This window comes from Cannabis sativa, chromosome 7, assembly GCF_029168945.1.
Source record: "Cannabis sativa cultivar Pink pepper isolate KNU-18-1 chromosome 7, ASM2916894v1, whole genome shotgun sequence".
In the NCBI taxonomy this organism is placed as follows: Eukaryota; Viridiplantae; Streptophyta; class Magnoliopsida; order Rosales; family Cannabaceae; genus Cannabis; species Cannabis sativa.
Genome location: NC_083607.1, coordinates 36,323,442 through 36,346,418, shown reverse-complemented (window position 1 = coordinate 36,346,418; position 22,977 = coordinate 36,323,442). Strand labels below are relative to the sequence as shown.

The following is a 22,977-nucleotide window of genomic DNA, read 5'->3' as shown; positions in this document are numbered from 1 at the left end:
TGGTCTCGAGCAGCAGGCGACGGTGGCGACGGTGGCGACAGTGGAGAAGAGTTCGGCTGGATGTGTGGCGATAGAAGGGGAGGCTGATTCAGTGGCTAAAATGATGGAGATTGATTCTATGGTTAATGGCAATGGTATCAATCCTGGGAGTGTTATAAAAGGAAAGAATGTGGGTGTTCAGATTGATGGTGTATCTGGTCCACGATTGGGGAATGAGTGCCCCATGCAACAAGTTGACAAAGTTAATGCTGAGGTGGATGGAGAAGATATTTCCAAAATTATCATTGATTCCAAAAGGAGGCGCATGGAAAATGGAGATTCTGGTGAGAATAATGAGGTGGCAGAGGATGAGTGTCTTATGATGGAAAATGATGGGAATATTGGTGTTGGGCCAAAAAACTTAATAAAGGTGGGTCTTGGTTCCCAAGCCCACCTATCATTATGAGTCTTATAACATGGAATTGCCATGGGCTTGGGAACCCATGGGCCATCCAATTCATAAAGGATATTGTTATCCAAAAGAAGCCCATTGTGTTGTTTCTTTGTGAGACGTTGGCTAAGAAAGATGTTGTTGAGAAGCTTCGGATTTCACTTGGGTTCGAAGGGGCAGTGAGTGTTGATGCGCAAGGGAAAAGTGGTGGAGTGGCTCTTCTTTGGCGCGAAGCGGAGGAAGTTCAATTGCTCAGGTTTGGTTCTAACTATATTGATGTTGTTGTTCATAACCGTGACTATGGGGAGTGGAGACTTACGGGTCTATATGGCGAACCAAATCGTAGTTTGAGAAAGCGAACTTGGGATCTTATTCGTACTCTGAAAAGGGAGAGTAATTTGCCTTGGTGTATTGTTGGGGATATTAATAATGTCACGTCTCAACAAGACAAAAATGGCGGTAACTTATACCCGAATTAGTTGATTAATGGCTTTTGTGATACGTTGGAAGAATGTGGTCTTCATGATTTGGATTTAAATGGCTATCCTTATACGTGGGAACGGGGTAGAGGAACTGATTCGTGGGTTGAGGCTCGGCTTGATAGAGCCCTTGTTTCTCAAAGTTGGCTCGCAAAGTTTCCTTTGGCTAAGCTCTATAATATGGAGGTGTCCACTTCGGACCATTGCCCTCTTCATTTGGTCCTTATAGCCGAAACATTGCAAGTGTCAAGGAGAAGTTTTAGATTCGAAAATTCTTGGTTGAAGGAGCCTCTTTGCTTTAAAGTTGTTGAAGATAGTTGGGAGTTGTCTCATGGTCTTCCTCTTACCGAGAAAATTCGTGACTGCGGTAATGCTCTTCTAGATTGGGGAAAGGACTACACTGGCAATTTTGGCAAAAGAATTAAAGACTGCAAAGCCGAGATCAAGATGTGGAAGAGAGGAAGGGACTCTAATTCTGTAGCTTGTTACAAAGCTGCTGAGTTAAAGTTAAATAATCTCTACTTGCAAAGAGAAGTCTTTTGGAAGCAGAGAAGTAAGCAGTTGTGGTTGCGTGAGGGCGATCGTAATTTTAAGTACTTTCATGCTAAAGCTACTTCCCGACGTCGATCAAACTTAATCCAGAGGCTGAAGAATTCTAATGGTGACTGGGTTGGTTGGGACGATGGTCTTCCTACGGTGGTGGTGGATTATTTTCAGCATTTGTTCACTCATGTCGGTGGTGATGTCTCTCCAGTCATTAATTGTGTTTCTCTTTCGGTCACTGAGGACCAAAATGCGATATTGCTTGAGGAGATGACTCGTAAGGAAATTAAGACGGCATTGTTCAAAATGCACCCAGATAAATCTCCAGGACCTGATGGAATGACACCAGGATTTTATCAAAAATTTTGGAACTTGCTGGGTGATGATGTGGTGCGATTGGTTCAAGTGTTCTTTGCTACTGGTGAGTTCCCTTCAGTTTTGAATGAGACTAATATTGTGCTTATCCCGAAGAAGAAGAGTCCTGAACAAATGGGTGATCTTCGGCCTATTTCTCTTTGTAATGTCCTTTATAAGGTTGTTTCCAAGGTGATTGCAAATAGGCTTAAAGTTGTATTGCCTAGTGTCATATCTACAAACCAGAGTGCTTTTTTACCGGGACGGTTGATATCCGATAACATTATGATCTCTTATGAGGTAATGCATTATATGAAACGAAAGAGGAAGGGTAAAGATGGTTTTATGGCAGTTAAACTCGACATGAGTAAAGCTTATGATCGAGTTAGTTGGGCTTTTCTGGAAGCTATGCTTACTCGTATGGGATTTAGCTCAAGATTTGTTGCTCTTATCATGTTCTGTGTGTCTACGGTCTCTTATCATGTCACTTATGGAGGGAAGAAGCTGGGACCGATCGTTCCTGCTTGTGGGATTCGTCAAGGGGATCCTATATCTCCGTACTTGTTCTTGATTTATGCTGAGGGACTCTCTTCTCTCTTGACTTTATATGAGCAACGTAGATGGTTGACTGGTTGTAAAGTGGCTAGGAGTGCTCCTCGGGTCTCTCACATGTTATTTGCTGATGATAGTTATGTGTACTGTAAGGCTAATGGGAGTGAAGCAACACATGTGATGCATCTTCTTCAGCTTTATGAGCAGGCGTCGGGCCAACAGGTGAATTACTCAAAGTCTTCCATTTTTTTCAGTAAAAATTGCCCTGTTGATACATGTGCTACACTTTGTAATCTTATGGGAATGGTGGAAGCTGGGGACAATAGTTTTTATCTTGGTTTACCGTGCATCTTGGGCCGTAATAAGAAAGCTATACTTGGCTTCTTACAAGAGAAGATGAAGAAGAAAATATTTACTTGGGAGAGTCGTTTCTTGTCAAAAGCGGGTAAAGAGGTGTTGTTGAAATCGGTTGCCCAGGCCTTGCCTTGTTATGCTATGAGTGTGTTCTTGCTTACAAAGGAGATTTGTTCTAATCTTGAAGGAATGATGGCTAAATTTTGGTGGAAATCTCAATCAAACTCAGGCTCGAAGGGTGTGAGCTGGATAAGTTGGAAGCGGTTGAGTAGACGTAAGATTGATGGTGGAATGGGCTTTAGGGACCTTCGAGATTACAATCTTTCTTTCCTTGGTAAACAAGGATGGCGGCTATTGACTAATGAGAATTCTTTGGTAAGTAAAATTTATAAAGCAAGGTATTATCCTTCTAGTAGTTTCCTTAATGCTACTTTGGGACAAAATCCAAGCTTTATTTGGAAAAGCATTCTTGAAGCACAAGGAATAGTCAAAGCTGGTGCAAGGAAATCTATTGGGAATGGAAACAATGTGAGTATTCTTTTAGACCCTTGGCTTCCTGATCCCATAAATGCCTTTGTTATCTCTGCTCATCCTGATTTAGTGAATCAAAATGTCTCTAGTTTATTTTCCATGGAATCTAAGAGCTGGGATTTTGATGTCATTAATGATCTATTTGATGAGAGGGATAAGAATCTTGTGTTATCTATACAATTGAGTGAGAATACATCAGCTGATAAATGGTATTGGAGTGAAGAAGCTAATGGTTTTTACACCGTGAAGAGTGCTTATCGCATGTTGCAGCAAGCACCTGATGCGAGTGTCGCTGTGGAAGATCAGGAGCTTTTTAAGGCTATATGGCAGCTCGAAGTCCCTCCAAAGGTGCAGCATTTTTTATGGCGTGTCTTAGTTGGATGTCTACCAACAAAAGTTCAATTAAGCACAAAGAAAATCAACGTTGATCTGTACTGCCCTTTCTGCAATAATGCAGTGGAGACTATCAGCCATGTCTTGCTGGAATGCAGGTTCGCGAGCAGCTGCTGGTGCGTTTCGATCGTCCCTGCTGGTGTGGTCAGCAACGGCTTCAATAATTGGCTGTCTGATCTTGTTTTGCACCAGTCTGCAGCAGTTGTCAAGGAAGCTGCGTGTGTTAGTTGGAAAATATGGGCTGTCCGCAATGATCTTTTATGGAATAATAAAAGTTGTTCTGCTATTGATGTGGTCCGATCGGCTAGAATAGTGCTTGACCAATATTGTACTGCTCAATCTCAAAAGACGGGGGCATTGTTAATTAATGATATTAATAATGTCGATGAGCGGTGGAAGAAACCAATTGCTAATATGGTCAAGATTAATGTTGATGGGGCTATTTTTCAAGAACAAAACAAGTTTGGTTATGGTTGCGTGGCTCGAGATTCGAATGGTTCTCTCCTTGAAGCAATTTCTGAGACTTGACTTGGGGTTGTTAAGCCTGAAATTGCTGAGACCATTGGGATTAAGGAGGCGTTAAGTTGGATCGAAAGAAAGCGATGGCCCAATGTAGTCATTGAAACTGATGCTTTGGTGGTGGTTCAAGCTATTCACAGTTCAATTTTAATGCCTTCTCAGTTTGGATTACTTGTTGATGATTGTCGGGTCTTACTCTCGTCTTTAAATAATGTTTCTTTAAAGTTTGTTAAACGATCTGCAAATAGGGCTGCTCATTGTCTTGCTAGAGAGTCTTGTTTTTCGTCAGATTGTGTTTTTAATCAGCATAATGTTTCTGCTGATTTTAAGTCTATTGTAATGGCTGAAAGTGTTTAAATGAAATTTTCACTTTGACTCAAAAAAAAAAAAAAAGGGGGTAAAATGAAATAGTGTCAAAACAAAAGTATTAATTATTCTAAGTGAACTCGTAGTTTTATTCCCAACAACTCTATTAAGAATGGTCTTCAATTAAACAATTATATATTTGTCCATTCATTAGTTAAAGCGTCTTCTTTCTGTTGACAAAACACTACTTTACTTTGCTGTTGAGAGTGTGTGTAAAGAATGGGAAATGCACTGAGATTCCTCTACCGGAATTGCTGCAAACCCACAACCGCAGATGATGACTCCTTCCCTCCCCATGGTGTTTCGGCCGGCGGCCTCTCTGCCCTCGCCAGCGATCTTTTCCACTTTGATATTACCTCTCAGGTCTATCTATCTACAAGCAGATGATCAGTGTTTATATTATTTTATTTAGTCAAATGCCATAACATTCATGTTATATATAATTTTTCTATTTTTTTTTCTTTATTTCCGTGTTTCTTCTTTTATCATAAATTTGTCTTCTTATTCTTTTTTTTTAGAAAAACATAATTGTTTGTTGGAATAATAATAATAAAATCGAAGAAGAAAAATAGAAACCAAAAAATTATGCTTTTGCTTTTACTTTTTCTTTGGAGATTAATTCTGACAATATCTTATGATATGTACCTAATGAAGTAAATTATGAAGTTACTAAGTTGAGTATAGTTGAACTTTTGGGGTATGCTTCCCTTTCCTTATATGCAAACAGTACAAGGAACAAAAAAAAAAAAAAAAGAAGAAGAAGAAGAAACAAATGATCTGGGTTGATTTATGTTGTCTTGTTTGAAAATGTCATTTGAGTAATCGTCATTGTTGATAAGTGTAAAGTTTATTTGTCACCAGCAGTTCTTAAATAAATAATTTATTTTTGTATTTAAATTTGTGGTCTAAGAGTGACATTCAACCATTTTTTTCCTTTTGTTCTTACATTTTGTGCACTGTTTTCATGATTCAGGTCCCAGAAGGACTCAGTAAGCAAGTTCATTCATCCAAAAATGCTCAAGCTAAATGGTTATCAGTCTACTAATACATTCATTTTCGTAAATAATCAATCTCTCTTATCATTAAGGTAAAAATGTCAAAATATATGTGTACATATATATATTTGTATATATGTGAAGGTATAGAAGACTACTAGAGGCATGGAGAGAAGCCAAACCACCTCCAAAAACAGCTAAAGAAGCAGCTCTGCTTATAATCAAAACCTTGAATAAAGTCCAGAAGTCAGATATAGAGGTGAGCTGATACTAAATTGGCACTAATCGTTGTAATGAACTTGACTAGAAGAAACTAAAGTAATAGCAATCATTGTTATTTTTTTTTTATTTTTTTATTTTGTTATAGTGTTATATCCTTATGTATAGGGACTACTGAGATTCTATGGTCTCTCAATTCCTGATGACACAGTTGTGGAATTTTCTGCTGAGCTCCCAACTACATTGCCTGAGGGAGTGCAATTTGCGATGCAGACCTTACCAGTAAGTGGAAATGTACACTGCGAATTGCCACTTATGAAATTCCACATATATGAAAAAATTATAGCCTTTGTATGGTTACATTTTAAAGTATCAGAATGTCATTCCAATAGAATGACATTTTTTACTATTTTGGTAGAATGACTATTCTATTTTGAAATGGAAAGAAAAACCATTCAAATGCAATTTTGTTATCAATTTCATATTTCTATTCTCATTCTTATTTTTATATTTTCATTTCTTCCAATTAAACTCACATGAAAAACTTAGTTCCCACCTGACATTCACTTGATGTTATGTCATATGAACTTGGAATCCTAACTAATTGAGGTAGGTTGTTGTGACAAATTTATTTATATCTATCTAAATGATCGAAGGATGGTACTTCCTGGTTAACTGTTGTGTGGTGATATGATTGTCCATTTATATTAAGCTTTCAATTGAAAGTCTAAAATGGTACATGATTAGTTCAAGATTATGTTTATAAAAAAAGAAACAAAAGTTACATGTTTATAAAACATGTATGTTGTTATGACTATGAAACGTATGAATATCTTCTTCACTCATGCACAAGAGTACTATTAATAATAAACTGAGAGTCCTCCCTCTAACACTCACAATGGTGTTATGGCACTATTTAAAGATTTTCTATGTAATGTTTATTGTGCTAAGCACAAATGGAAAATTCATAAGCTAATGAACGTTACTGTTTTAAAATGTGAGTTTAAAATGGTATAATGCTTACTGCTTACTTTCTGATGTGGTTTGGATAACAAATTGAAGGTTGATCCAAGAGCTGTTCAAGATGGGGATTCAGTAACTGTATATGTAAGCACAGAAGATCCTCGTGAGTCGGTGAGCATTCCCCCACAGGTGAACTTATTTGCAGGGAAACGATTGAAAGCACGCAGCAGGAATGACAATGGAAAAGCAAAGGAACTCCATGATAAAATTATTAATTCTGGTTACAGGTTTGATGTATTTCTGATTTATTCTCACTGAACTTTGAACTTTGCCTCAATTTAATGGTTACTTTGGTTCACTGTTAGACACCAAACAGAGAGCATCTATAGATTAAACTTTTGGATTTTTCATCAGGGTACTCAAGATAGATGACAAGGAGATTCTTGCTAGAAAATATCGAATTCGACTAAGGTCTGTTGTTGTTAAAATTCACATTGTATTTCTGTTTGATTGACTTGATTCAATGTGAATAAACAGAAATAATGCTAATGAAATGTAGGGGAATAGATGCACCAGAACATAAAATGCCATATGGAGATGAAGCCAAAGATGAGCTGACTAAACTCGTACAAGGAAAGTGCCTTAGTATTTTTGTCTATGAAGAAGATCAATACGGCCGTACTGTTGGTGATATATATTGCAATGGCATTTTTGTACAAGTACTACACTTTAAATCATGTAGTATATTTTTCTTTTTTAATTATTTTCTGCAGGCATATTAATATATGGAAATCAGTTGTTCTTTCTGATAAAATTTTCAAAGTTAAACAGGAAGTAATGCTCAAGAAAGGTTGGGCATGGCACTATGTAACTTATGATAAACGCCCCCAACTAGCTAGGGTGAGTATTTTATTTTACTGCAATCATGCTTTTTGCAACGTTTCAATGCATATATGTTATTAATTACATGAGTGTATATATGTAGTGGGAGAAAGAGGCTCGGGCCAAGAAAGTGGGATTGTGGGCTTCACCAAATCCAGAGAAGCCATGGATATGGAGAAGGAATAATCCGAGAACAGATGTATAAAATTGCTTCTTGCAATGATATATTCGAACATTGATCTGAGAGTTGTGTTTATTGTGTTATCGAACGTGTATATATTTTAATTCATCTTGGACACTATTATTTACTCTATGATCATCGGAGGACCAATGCTTAAACCCGAGAATGCTCCAAAATCTTTTGGATTGCTTGTTTGTAAATATACTCAAAGCTTTTTAGGGTTTGTTTGACATAACTTATACTTTTATTTTAAGATAATAGAAGAAAAGACCTAAAAGTTTGAGCTTTTTATTTAGGTGGCGTTTGATTGGGAGGAATGAAAACATAGAAATGAAAATCGGAATTAGAATAGGAATGGAATGGAATAAAATTTGAATTACATAATTCATCATGCAATGGAACGGTCTTTCCTTCTATTTTAAAATGGAATTGTCATTCTACCAAAATAGTGGAAAGGCTATTCCATTGGAATGACATTCCAATACTCTAATATGCAACCAAACAAAGGAATGGAATGAAGATTGTTTCCTTTCCATTTTATTTGATTACCTCCAACCAAACGCCACCTTAGTGTTTGGATTTTGATTTTAAAAGAACTTCTTCATTTGAAGAACTTTTATAAATGTTTGGTAGTAAAATATAAAAACTCTTACAAATAATATATATCAAATTTGTTAATAATAATATAATTCCTTTTCTTGTTTTAAAAAATTAATCTTGAAAAATAAAATAAAAATATATAAATAAAATAAATCTTTTATTTATTACATAATTATTGTTTATAATGATTATGACATAATTAAAAACAACACTTATATTCATGTTTATCCCAGCATGAGTTCGGTTGCAATTTTATCACGGACAACTCTCATTTCACTCTTATCTATTGCTAAGTTAATGTTTTGTACATCATCGTCTACAAAATCATTATTTGCTTCATCATAAGATGGAAAGTTCATATCATTAATAGTCTCCCTCCTAATAAAATTATGTAAAGCCATTAAAGCAGTAACAATAGCTACTTGTTTATCATATTCATAAATTGGCATTCGATGCAAAATTTGCCAACGTGCTTTCCATACACCAAAACAACACTCAATAACACTACGTAGTGATGAATGTGCATGGTTAAATACTTCTTTATAGCCACTAGGTTGACGACCTTGTTGAAATTAAGGAAGATGATATCTTTGCCCTTTATATGGAGCTTTTGAATAGCTTGCATCAACTAAATAATACTTACCTACAATAAAATAAAATAAAAAATCGTTAAAGTTTCAGATCATATTCTCATAATTGATATTTATAAGTGACAAGGACATACCATTAGGTGGTTTAGGAAAATTTAGATTTGTATTTCTTAATGCTTCAAGAAATATACGAGTATCATGTGCTGTTCCTTCCCATCATGCCTACACAAATGTGAACAGCATATCAAATCCACATACAACCATAATATTTTGCGTAGGACAACCCTTTCTTCCAATGTATGAAATTTGTTTATCTACGGGAAGTGAAACTCGAACATGTGTTCCATCTATAGCTCCAATACAATCCTATTATAACAATTTGAGAAAAAAATAAATTTAAAGATTCATAAGTAGTAACACACACATATATATATATATATATGAAGATTGTGTATTCAAATTACCTTAAAGTAGGGCCCATATCTCGAATTATTTCATATATAATACGAGACTTCGTCAAAATTTTCAGGTGGTTTGATTTCATCCAAACCAAGCATACTCATTTTTTCTAATACATTTGTAAATTGTTTATTAATAGTTTCACCGGAATGTTAAAAATGTTCTTGAATCATTCTATTACCTGCTGCATGTCCTAAAATCATCATAAACATACCAACTGACTCTTCTAGTCTCAACCTTAATTTTACTGGACTGTAACCCATAACTTTTCAATCTATCACATAGTTTACAAAAAAACATGTTTTTTCATTCGACACATCTCATGACAACGTCGATCATTTCTATTAAGTATTTTCATCATAAATTTCCAACCAGTGTGAGGTGAATTTCTACATGGCTCCTTAACCACAAAGTTATTGTGGTAATATACTGATTTTCTTGCAACGATAATGATTACCTCATCAATTATAGCTTGTATACATTCTTCATTCATCTCTTCTGTATCTGAAAACTATCCATTCTACTATAGAATAAACATGTAAATATATAATTCAAATATTTTTTAAAAAAACAAATAATATTATTCAAGAAATCAAATAAACCAAGTTTTACAAGAAATAAAATAAAATGAACTAAGTAAACCACAATGTTCAAACAAGTAAAAAGAAATAACATCTAATTTAGAAGTTCAACTCATGTTCTTTCAACCACTCAATTTGATATTTAGGCTCCTTCAAAGCAACAAAAATTTCCCTATTTGCTTTCTTCATGAACAAATTAGTACCAACTTTGAATAGAGGGCTCATTGGTTCACAACCTGGAAGCGTAGCTAATATATCCATCACTTCTTGAACAATATATCGAGGAGGATCGGTACGTATGTATGAGCTCCTATTTTTTATTGCCTCACAAATTTCATCAAGTTGTTTGGACAACTTTACTGTTGTAGAATTATTTCTTTTTCCCTTCTTAAATTGCTTCTTATTTGGGTCAAGTAAATTATTCTCTTTTCTCATTTGTTGACTCATTCTTTCATGGTTACTTTTCTCTGAATTCTCATCAATCTCTATATCATTATGATCCTCTATGTATAAAGGAGGAAGTGAACGAGAAGTTGGTGCCCAAGCTCTAGCCCCTGTAGCGGTAACATCCTTAAACAACTCATCCAGCTTGAAAGAATATTCTAAACCTTTCACTCGAAAATTTAGCAGCATCAGGATACTTATGTTGATTGATTTATTAATCAAAAAATAAAATAATATAATTGTTATATATATAAAATCATAATTATAAGAGGTATGTACAAAAACCTACTTGTAACTTTTCCTCCCACCATTCATTAAGAGCATCAACTATTTGCCTTTGCGTGTTCCATCCAAGTCCAATATCTCCTCTAAGTAATGAATCCCACAGATGCCACTCCTTTTTAACATTATCCCAATAATTTTTCATTTATTTTCGATCATAATTTCTACCTGTCTTTAAATTAAATTTTATTAAATTTTTGCAACCTAATTTTCTTAAATGTGATCCATTTCTATTGCCAACTCTCAACTAAATCAATCCATTTCTCATATGCTGTTGAATCCCAAACTGCTTTTGATTTTCCTTGTGTAACCTAAGTTTCCATTCTATTTTAAAATAATATGAGAATTATGAACAAACACAAAATAATACGTTATATTATTCTATTCAAAAGGGGAAATTTAACAATTTATGCTAAAAAAACAAACATGGTGTTATTTTATGCTACCAAAACACGCATTGGTTAATTATTCTTTAGTTTCAATTTGTTCCAAAAATACCCCCCTCATTTCAATCCCCCCAATCTCTCTAACTTCCTTCTTTCTCCTCTCTCTTCCATTCTCGGTTTCAATCTCACCACTCTCTCCTATCTGTCGAACTGGACCCTCATTTTCACCACCGCACCATTCGAACCACCCCATCCAGTCGACCCACGAACCCAGTCGATGTCGACCCTCACGAACCCAGAACCCACTCGACCCTCACGAACCCAGAACCCATTCGACTCACACAAACCCAATCGACCCACGAGACCCAAAAACTCGATCCCAATCGACCCACGAGACCTAGTCGACCCAGTCTCCGTTGGCCGTCGTCCCCACCGCCGTCCACGAACACTCGAACCAGGTATGGCTTCCCTTAATTTTTTTTAATTTATCCTTTAAATTTAGAATCTGTGATATAAATGAAACATGTTGTTTATTAAAGTTTGGATTTGCAAGTTTTTGTGTTTGGAGAAGAATCTAGGCTAGGGCTTTGGTTTTTCTGGATTTTGGGTTTTTGTGCGATTTTATGCGATATTGTGCGATGCTTAGCAGTACTGTAGGATCTTTTTTTGTGATTTTGTGCGATTTTGTATGATTTTTGTGCGATGTGAGGATGTGGTTAAGATTTTGGGGATTTTGAGCGATTTTATGCGATTTATTTTGTGATTTTGTGCGACATAACACTAGTTAGATTTGTTTCTGGAAAATTATGCGATGTTTTTCAATTCTTGTATAATATTTGTGCGATTACATCTGGACCATTTTGTGCCTTCGCAATTTTTGCGATTAATGTACAATTTTTGTGTGATTTATAATTAATAAGAATTTTTGTTTGTAATTGCAGATGGCTCCAGAACTTATACTCCCCTTGGCTAAGCATTTTTTAGGCCATATCACGTACAGAGGAAACATGTACTTTGCTTCAATAAAGGCTAAGTTTGAAGCATTTAACTTGACTGAGAGGGTGAAGGAAACTCCCTTTGGAGTTTTTTGGAATGCTTATGATCTGAAATTCTCTGGGGTGATTGTGCATCAACAGCTGTTGAGGAAAAAGAAAGTCAGTGAGGTCAAAAATGATGAAGTGTGGTTTTACGTGGGTAAAACCGAAGCCAGATCTGGGCGGTCTGAGTTTGGTTTGATCACCGACCTAAAGATGAGCGGTGGCCCCTCGACAGAAGAATTGAGTAGACTATGTGAGTTTAATCGGATACTACGGGACTACCTCAATAATTCCAAAAGGCTCACTTTCAAAACCCTTTGGCTAGCTTTTGAGGCGTGCAATGTGGCCGACGATGTGTACAAGCTGGGGCTGTGTGCATTTGTTGAAGGTGTGCTATTATCAAGGGCTGAGGGTGTTTATATATGGATGGATATGCTGAAGCTAGTAGAAAACGTAGAGAAGTTCTTCAAGTATCCGTGGGGCCTCCTTTCTTATCAGAAGTTGTTGTCATCCACAACTAAAAGTATGAGTGACCTGAGGAAGAACTACATTGATAAGGTCTCTACTAAGGATAAGACGAAGAAGAAAGGGAAGAAGGAGAAAAAATTTACTCAACCAGAGGCAAAGTACAATGTCTATGGATATGCACCGACGTTGCAATACTGGGCCTTCGAGGTGATGCAAGATTTGGGGAAGAAGTATGGGCAGTGCGGAGGGACTAGATTCTCTCAAATGTTGAATTGGAGTACCCCCGATTCGGTTACGAAACATGATATGAAGAAACATGATGTGGCTACACTATTTGAGAAAAGGGTATATCAATCTTACTTTCTTTGTTTTTATTTTTTGGTATTTATTTTGCTAAATTGTTATTTTCTACGATTTTATGCAATTTTAATGAGATGTTTGTGCGATTTTTAGATGTTTTTGTTTGCTAATCTGTTATGTTATGTGAGTTTATGCGATTTTCATGCGACATTTGTGCGATTCAGAGTTTTTGATTAGCTGAACTGTTATTTTATGCGAGTTTTATGCGATCTTTGCACGACTTTTCTTGTTTTTTACTAATCTGTTATTTTTGCGATATTGAGCGATGTTTATGCAATTTTCGTGCGATTTTAAGTGGTTATTTTTGTTTGGTTTTGTGCCCTAAATAAAACCCTTTACAATATGATTAGTAATCAATATAAAAAATTTGAAGTGATTTATGTTTGCATGAATTTTACATGCTAATGGTTTAATATGTTTATTACATTTACACACAAAATCTGTTAAGTCCAGATCATATGTTTATTCACAATTACAGTATCGTCAACACAGTGGAATGTGATTGTGATTATATGAATCAAAAGACTAAGTCCCTGTTTCATCAGTGTTTTGGATTTACACTAATGTGATAATCAGCGATGATGTGTACTTACACTTGGAGTAAGTGTTATGTTCTTTCCAGGACATTGGTAAAGTATACTAGTTTCGAATGTATGGAGTATACATTGGACTGGACCAATATTGAACTTAGTTAAGATATTATAAACTTACCGTTATATCTTTCTAAGTCAATATCAGTAGTTGATCTTAAGATTAAAAGAATCTAAATCCTGATATGCTTAGGCTCAACTCAGGAGTGCTATTCATGTTCTTTGATTTATTAGTTAAGCCTACTTTTGGGTCAGGGTGATACGTATATTTTGGGAACATGATAGTATGATTGAGTGGGAGTGCTGAACATAAATATGGAATCTATAGCTTCTACTGGTGTATAGAAGTCAAGTGATGATTCCCTTCGAGCTTAGCTAAATAGAAGTAAATGGATGAGCTCTTGTTTAAGTGACTAATTCTTAGATCACTAAACATCATTTACAGGTAGCTAAGTGTTTTAAGGGGAAAAATATGTTGAGGGGTGAGAACGGTAAAATTATCCCATCTCGATGTAAATCATCTATATAGAGGATCTTTGATCACAATAAGATTATAACAATGGTTAAATGAGATAGCATATCTATATCGTGGAACATATAATATGCTCTATATAAGTCTGAGAGTGCAATTCTACGTTCTAAGAGTGGATTCAACGAAGAATTAATAAGTAGGGATTTACTTAGTAAATTCGGTTCACTTATTGGACGCTCAGCATATAGATCCATGGTCCCCATTCTAGTTGAGACTATACTACTTGTAAGACTCAATAATTGATTTGTGATTAATCAATTATAATTCTAAAGTTAGACTATGTCTAATTTATGAATTTTCACTAAGCAGGGGTGAAATTGTAAAGAGAAGAGATTCTAGGTTTATTTATTAATTAATAGACTTTATATGTCTAATTAATAATTAAATTAAATGACAATATTATTTAATAATCTATTTTAGTTATTAAATAAATAGTTTTGGCATTTAAATTGTTAGAATTGGAAAATTGGCGTTTTTGAGAAAATAGAAATAAAAATTGTGAAAACTGCAAAAACCAAGTGAGGCCCAATAGACACCTTGGCCGGCCACTTAAGCAGGTTTTTCAAATTGATATTTTCATTATTTTAATGCTAAATAATTGCTAACCTAAACCTAGTAGTTGCCTATAAATAGAAAGTGATGGCTCAGTTCAAAATAACCTTTTTTCTCAAAAAAACAAAGATTCCTTTTTCAGAAAAACTAGCCTTCCACTTCTCTCTATAGCCGAACTAATCCCTCTCTCTTTTCCTCTTCATAATTTTGAAACCCTCAGTGATAGCGTAGTGCCCACACACAGCAAGTGGTACCTCAATCATAGATTGGAAGATTGTGAAGGATCACACACAAAGAGAAGGACATTCGGGCTCAGATCTTGATAATACTCTGCGACAGAAAGGATACAAGGGTTAGAGATCTGAGTGGAAGGAGACATTATTCCGCTGCAACCAATGTAAGGTTTTCTTAACTTTATATGTGTTTATTTATCGTTTTAGAAAGTTCATATTTAGGGTGTTAAACAACATACTTGTGAGTAAATCTAAGATCCTGGTAAAATAAATTCCAACAATTTTCTGCGATGTTATGCGACTTTTATGCGATCTTTGTGCGATTATATATATTTTGTTAAATGTTTTTATAGTTTTTTTTTTTTTTTTTTTTCAGATGGTTGTTCTTCAAATTTTGTATCCTCGGAATTGGGAGGTTGACTATTGGAAGACCAATTGTGAGGGTGAGGTCCCACGGTGGAAATGGGCTTGGATGAGGTCGAAGAAACCCAAGCTGGGGCGCAAGATTCGACCACATTCGAGACCCAAGAAAAACGGGTGGCGGATTATATTAAAAGTGCAAATATTATTCCACCATCCTCACCCAAAGAAACACCAGACCCCTCCACATCTGCCACTGTGCCCCCAACCTGTACCACTGTGCCCCCAACCTCTGCTGCAGCTAATGACTTCGACTACCACTTGTTGGCAAAGAGATTGGAGAAGGTTGAAGCTCAACAACTTGGGATTCTGACTGCATAGACTGAGATGAAGGTTGACTTCAAGAGAAGTGAGAAAGAGATGAAGAATCTTATCATGGATCAAATTGCGACCGTGATAAGTTTTTTACAAAAGCAGCCTTCGGAGCCGACATAACCATCAGGCCAGCACATTAATCATCGCCGACACATCCATCAGACTTGACAGAGCCATTACAGACGATACATCCATCACCGCCAAGAGATGATTTTGATGAGGATGATGTGTATTCGGAAGATTGGGAACCCAACGTAGATGAGGTTCCTTGTACTCCTACAAAGGCCATTGTGATTGCCCTGAGTGATACAGAATCTCAAGATGTGCAAGAGTTGGACGGGCCACTTGCTGGGGTGGACTTCTCTAGGGTTAGGAGAAAATGGAAGCTGGTTTTCTTGAAGAACTAAACAGAGGGGAAGAAGAAACAACGACATGGGCCAGTTGAAGTAGACACCGTGAAACTTGCAGATTCGCGATTGTTAAAATTTTTCCAGAAGTGGATCACTTACGCGAGGGACAACGACCATCCTAGGGATGTTCACACTGGCCCAGCCAATCGATCTTGTTTCGTCAAACTGATGGTGCAGGGAGAATGGCTCGACGATGCTGTAAGTTATTTCTTAACTGTACAAATTTATTGTGTTTTTAAATTTTTGTCCGAGTTAAATGCGGTTTCTATGCGATTAGTTTGAGATAATATCAACATAATGTGATTATTGTGCGACTTCTGTGCAATTTCATGCGATTTATGCACTTCTTTTATTTATGTATTATTTGTGCGACTTCTGTGCGATTTATATGCGACATTTGTGCGATTAATGAAACTATTTTTTGATTTCTCTTGTGCAATTTCATGCGAGTTTTGTGCGACATATGTGCGATATCTGTCTAACTTTTTTCTTTTGGAACACAGCAAATTGATACCATGACGCACTTATTGAGAAGAAGACAGAATGTTTATCCAGAAGTGTACACTCAAAAAGGTGTAGTTTTGGATACATCTGCTCCACAGATATTCTCCATGTATTGGAATTATTATGAAGGTGATAAGAGCACGATGAAATAGGATGAGTGTTGGGAATTTATTTTACCAGGATCTTAGATCTACTCACAAGTATGTTTATTAACATCCTAAATATGAACTTTCTAAAACGATAAAATAAACACATATAAACTTAAGAAAACCTTTCATTGATGCAGCGGAATTAATGTCTCCTTCCACTCAGATCTCTAACCCTTGATTCCTTTCTGTAGCAGAGTATAATCAAGATCTGAGCCCGAATGTCCTTCTTCTTCAAGTTTGATCCTTCACAGTCTTCCAATCTATGATTGAGTTACTGCTTGCTGTGTGTGGGCACTTACTCTTTCACTAGGTTCACGAAAAAGATGAAGGGAAAAGAGAGAGAGGTATTTCGGCCAAGGTAGAAAGTGAGGAAGGCTCAGTTTTTCTGAAGAGAGAAATTTCTGTCAGAAAGCTAATGAAAGCATGTTATGAGACTGAGCCATCACTTTCTATTTATAGGCAACTACTAGGTTTAGGTTAGGATTTATTTGGCATTAAAATAATGAAAATATTAATTTGAAAAAGCTATTTAAGTGGCCGGTCATATGGTGTTATTGGGCCTCACTTAATTTTGCAATTTTATCAAATTTTATCTCTATTTTCTCAAAAACGCCAATTTTCCAATTCTAACCTTTTAAATGCCAAAACTAATTATTTAATAACTAAAATAGATTATTAAATAATATTGACACTTAATTTAATTATTAATTAGACATAAAAAGTCCATTAATAAATAAATAAACCTAGAAACTATTTTCTTTACAATTTCACCCCTGCTTAGTGAAAATTCATAAAATTAGACATAGTCTAACTTTAGAATTATAATTGACCAATTACAAATCAATTAATGAGTCTTACAAGCAGAATGTTCTCAACTAGAATGGGGACCATGGATCTATATGCTGAGCTTCCAATAAGTGAACCAAATTTACCATGTAAATTCCTACTTATTAATTCTTTGTTGAATCCACTCTTAGAACTTAGAATTGCACTCTCAGACTTATATAGAGCATATTGTATGTTCCACGATATCAATATACTATCTCATTTAACCATTGTTATAATCTTATTGTGATTTAAAGATCCTCTATATAGATGATCTACATCGAGATGGGATTTCTTTACCGTTCTCACCCCTCAATGTATTTTGCCCCTTAAAACACTTAGCTACCTGTAAATGGTGTTTAGTGATCTAATGATTAGTCAGTTAAACAAGAGCTCATCCATTTACTTCTATTTGCTAAGCTCGAAGGGAATCATCACTTAACTTCTATACACCAGTAGAAGCTATAGATTCCATATTTATGTTCAACAGTCCCACTCAATCATACTATCATGTTCCCAAAATATACGTATCACCCTGACCCAAAAGTAGGCTTAACTAATAAATCTAAGAACATGATATAGCACTCCTGAGTTGAGCCTAAGCATATCAGGATTTAGATGTTTTTAATCTTAAGATCAACTACAGATATTGGCTTGGAAAGATATGTATAACGGTAAGTTTGTAATATCTTAACTTAGTTGCAATATCGGTCCAGTCCAATGTATACTCCATACATTCGAAACTAGTATACTTTACTAATGTCCTGGAAAGAACATAACACTTACTCCAAGTGTAAGTACACATCATCGCTGATTATCACATTAGTGTAAATCCAATAACACTGATGAAACAGGGACCAAAACTTTTGATTCATATGATCACAATCACATTCCACTGTGTTGACGATACTGTAATTGTGAATAAACATATGATCTGGATTTAACTGATTTTGTGTGTATGAATGTAATAAACATATTAAACATGTTAAACATATTAAACCATTAGCATGTAAAATTCATGAAAACATCAATCACTTCAAATTTCTTATATTGATAACTAATCAGATTGTAAAGAGTTTTATTTAGGGCATAAAACCCAACAAACTCCCACTTGCACTAATATAAAACAAACTGTGCAAATAGGTCAATCTGATGTCTTGATCTTTAGATCAAGTGTAGTATATTTGAATCCACCCAAACTTCTGGAAACTAGTTCATAAATACACTTATGAAACATCCTTTACTATATGCTTTACTCATCAAGGATCTTTACAGTTTTAAAAGTACATCTGAATTAACAGAGGACATATCTCTCATATTTTAAAATATGTAATTGAGATAATACAGTGTAGACTTTTCTTCAGTGATATAACTTTCGGGTATTTTCGAATAGACCAAGTTACAATTCTTCTCTGATAGAGCTTGAATTATTATTCAATAATTCCTCCACCCCCAAAGTAAGCACCATCTCATATAAATCGAAATTAGATGGTGAGATACAAGGAAAACTGATACACAGTTCCTTAATATCTAACATATAGATCACTTTCATAAATCTTTCTTGAATATCTTCTAATGTTCCCTATTTGATTACATCTCAGATAGCTCCCACTCAATAGCAGATGTCTGGTTAAATAATACTTTTAACCTCTGATTGTTTAGAGAGTTACCTAGTTGTGACTTTTGTATTAGTCTGAAACTTTAAGTCAAGACTAAGTCATCAACATAGCAGACTAGTATTTGAAGTGAAAAATACATGCCAGAGATTAAAGTAATCAAAATTAAGATACCATCAAATTTTATGAGGATTAAGAATTCTTGGTTCAAGTCATTTGAATGGACTGAACTAGAGTTCTTTATCTTATTCTCATAATTCTGATAAGCTATACCTATCCATGTGAATGGTTAGATTTGCTTTTCAGTAGTGTTTTTAAGTACCTATCACAAGTATCATCCTAATGAAGATGGGTATAGAACTTTAAAATTCTCCCACTCAATTAAGGTAGTGTGAAACTTTAACAAAGAACTTTCAAAGGTATCAAACTTTTACTTACAACAGTAAAATCGAAATGGAACATACAATCAAGATCAAGAATTTATATTGACAATAGCTGACTCATTATATTACTTCCATGTTTGAACAAGATATGTGTTTCATAGGGAATTGTGGAATGGACTCCTCCACCCCTAAGAATATACATATAGGGTACTATGGATAACCTCCACCCCTAAGTATATAGAGATTATGATCCACCCCTAAAGGTTGTAAAGATCATGATTCTCTTAGTGTGATAGAGTTTATGTGGAGTTGAATACTATCCAGAGTTCATTAGATATAAAAGATCGTTGAACTGCATAGTTTTCTTAACTTTTCTCCACCCCTATCAGATCATAAGATCCTTTTATTAAACAAATTCTTAATAATTGTATGAGAATTAACAATTATTGATAGACATAGAAATAATTTCTAGTGTTTATATAATATAACTCTATGAAGAGTTGTAAATATTATAGAATTTGCATCAATAATAAAAACACTTACACATACAAACATATAAATATAATGTGGTAATAATTGATGAAGATAAAATTAAATGAAGCTCAATCTCATAAATTGCAAGGAAATTTCGAAAATAAAACTTTATTAATAAAAAAAAAATGTATTGCAACAATATGAGAGAAATAGGGATAAATATCCCTAACTAAAATTTGAAATCCAAATTGTCTTTAAACTAAAACAATTAATTCAAAAAATTGAAGAGCTTCATCTTCATCTGGACGATTTCACCCTTGGTCTAGCTTTCTGATCAACTCAATTGAGTTCAAGTAGCTTGGCCTATAAGAAGAAGAAAACAAATAAACAAAGTTAGTCCAGAATCATAAATACAATTGGATAATAATTCACTAAAACTCTTAAAGTTTATAAATGGAAATACCTTGTTTCTTTGCAAGAAGTTTAGGACACTGGGGTTTCCAATGACCTTTTTCATTGCAGTGGAAACACTTTCCTTTAAGTGTAGCATCACCAGAAGGAGCAGCCTTTTTCATGGCTTTTGTTCGCTTCTTGGTGTTCTTCCACTTCTTCTTCGATTTGGGCTTTGAAGCAGAGGCAACATTTGCTTCAGGTTTTATCGTCCCATTACCATTACCAGGATTATGAGGTTTACTCCCTTTTTTCTTGGGTCCTCCAATCAAATTTTCATAAGTTTTAAGGTCATTGACTAATCCATGAAAGTCAATTTCCTTCTTATTCATGACATAATTTGATGTATATGGTAGAAATGCTGGAGTCAGGCTATTCAAGATAAGACTAACTTGAGTAGCACTGTCCATTTCAGCACCATGATCCTGGGCTTCTTGGAAATAACTGGACATGAGGAGAACATGATCACGCACGTTTTGATGAGGTTCCATCCGTGCGTTAACGTACTTCTTAGTCGCGTCAAAGCGTGACTGAAGTGATGCCTTACCGAATAGCTCATTTAACTTCGTCATAACTTCAGCAACCTTCTCAATTTTAGAAAACCGAGTTTTGAGGGTGTCAACCATGCTAGAAAGCATAAAGTATAGAGCTTTGTCATTTGCTTTCTGCCAACGCTCATACTTTTCTTTCACAGCTTTGGAAGCATTGTCCCCAGGCACTTCAGGTGACGGCTCAGTTAAAACAAACAAGGCACTTTCTCCTATGAGAGCAATATTAATGTTCTCATTCCATTTATTAAAGTTAGATCCATTCAGCTTATTTTCAGTCAACAGTGATAACATGGGATTCATTTTGACAAAACAGGATACTACAAAATAATAGAAATCAACAAATAGAAATTAATAATGGTTTAACACACAAAATCAATTCAGAAATTATAAGCACAAGCAAGTAGGAATGATATGAGAAAATACTGAAAAAATTCAATCCTAAATAATTTCCAAGGTTTTCAACAAACTGATATCAGTGTCCCGTTTAGGCGAGAGTCAAAGCTACCATCCATTGAATAGAGTTGTCAGCTCATCTAAAATGTTAAACATTCTAGCAACCTTTTATTCGATCAAGATTGGAATCCAGCGTTGTCCCGTTTAGGCGAGAGTCAAGGCTATTCTATCTTATGAGCTTCTACCATTGTTTCGCAATTTGCAAGTCAAATATGGTCGCCACCATTAGGGTGATCTATACCATATAAAACACTTACAAACCACTTATCATGCGAGATTAAACGGTGCAAAATTGCTAATGAACGTTCCTCCATTAGGGAGGATTACTCACTAAAACAAACGCGGTGTAAAACCCACAATGGAGATCGAATATCTTAATAATAATAAAGCTCATTATTTAAAATGTATTTTCTTTATTATTCTAATAAATAAATCTCATTAAATTTTATTTAAGAATTAAAATTCAAAAATAAGAATTTAATATAATATTTATAAAATTATACTTAGATGGTGATTGAAATAAAATTAATTATTTCCATCTTAGTAATAATCTTAAATATAAATATTAAGGAAATTAATTTAAGTTGAATTAAATAAATAATTAGCAACTTAAAAAATTTCCTTTGAGAATATATTTATTGGGTTCGAAAATTTAAATTATATAAAAAAATACAATTTTCGAAAATAATAAAAATAGAAAAGAAATACTTCAAGCAAAAATATCACCTATCTAGATATTCTTTGACTAGTTAATTCAATTTCTAATAATATATATATTTTTAAATTCATTTATTTTAAATTAATCAATTAAATGAAAAAATCATTGACTTGAGTTGGTCCAAGAATTAATTAAAATAAATAATTAATTTACAACTCAATCTATTTTTCAAGATAAAAAATTCGAAAATATTGCATAAATAAAATACAAATTTCGAAATTGATTAATAAAATAAAAAATATATATATTGAAAATTATTTAAATTTAAGTTGAAAAATTAAATTTCAACCTAAAAATAATTTTCTATTTAATTAAGTGTCATGAAAAATCAATAAATATTTAAGTATCATGATGAAAATCAACTTAGATATTTAGATTCTTCAAGTTAATTAAATGTATTAAATTCAAGAAATAATAATTAAGTGTAGAGAAGGCTTAATTATTTATTTCTAGTTTAATACTAGGAAAAATATACTTAATAAAATTGTACCAAAATTAATTATTTAAATAATTAATTTCACAAAGTATAATATTTTCCTATTTAAATATTAGAAATAATAAGTAGTCTAGAAATTACTATCTAGAAAATATCTTATTTGACTAAGTATCTTTTCAAAAAATTTGAAAAATATCTAATTTAAGTTATATAGAAAAAATCTAAAACTTAAATAATTTCAAATTTAGATTTAATTAAATATCACAAATTAAGTTGTAACCACTTAATTTGAAGATATCTTTTTAAAGTTAATATTTGAAAAGATATTAACTAAAAAAAATATCTAAAATATTCCATTTTAAGTTAATATTTGAAAAGATATTAACTTAAAAAATATC

General features: G+C 34.2%; 1 protein-coding gene across 4 annotated transcripts; it reads left to right on the top strand.

The window, feature by feature from the left end:
- The first annotated feature begins 4,642 nt into the window (after positions 1-4,642).
- Positions 4,643-7,996, top strand: LOC115698304 (staphylococcal-like nuclease CAN2). 4 transcript variants are annotated; one of them, XM_061118816.1, is made up of 9 exons: positions 4,643-4,884; positions 5,495-5,550; positions 5,661-5,775; positions 5,904-6,017; positions 6,798-6,985; positions 7,113-7,169; positions 7,258-7,335; positions 7,534-7,598; positions 7,684-7,750. In XM_061118816.1, the coding sequence occupies exons 1-8, from the start codon at positions 4,741-4,743 to the stop codon at positions 7,574-7,576; spliced, it is 795 nt and encodes a 264-aa protein (XP_060974799.1). In that variant the 5' UTR covers positions 4,643-4,740; the 3' UTR covers positions 7,577-7,598; positions 7,684-7,750. The 4 variants fall into 4 exon arrangements, 2 of the variants coding, with proteins under 2 accessions (XP_060974799.1, XP_060974798.1); XR_009688767.1 differs by having other exon boundaries at positions 4,644-4,884; positions 7,258-7,417; positions 7,522-7,598; positions 7,684-7,763; XR_009688766.1 differs by having other exon boundaries at positions 4,644-4,884; positions 7,258-7,436; positions 7,530-7,598; positions 7,684-7,723.
- The last annotated feature ends 14,981 nt before the right edge of the window (positions 7,997-22,977 follow it).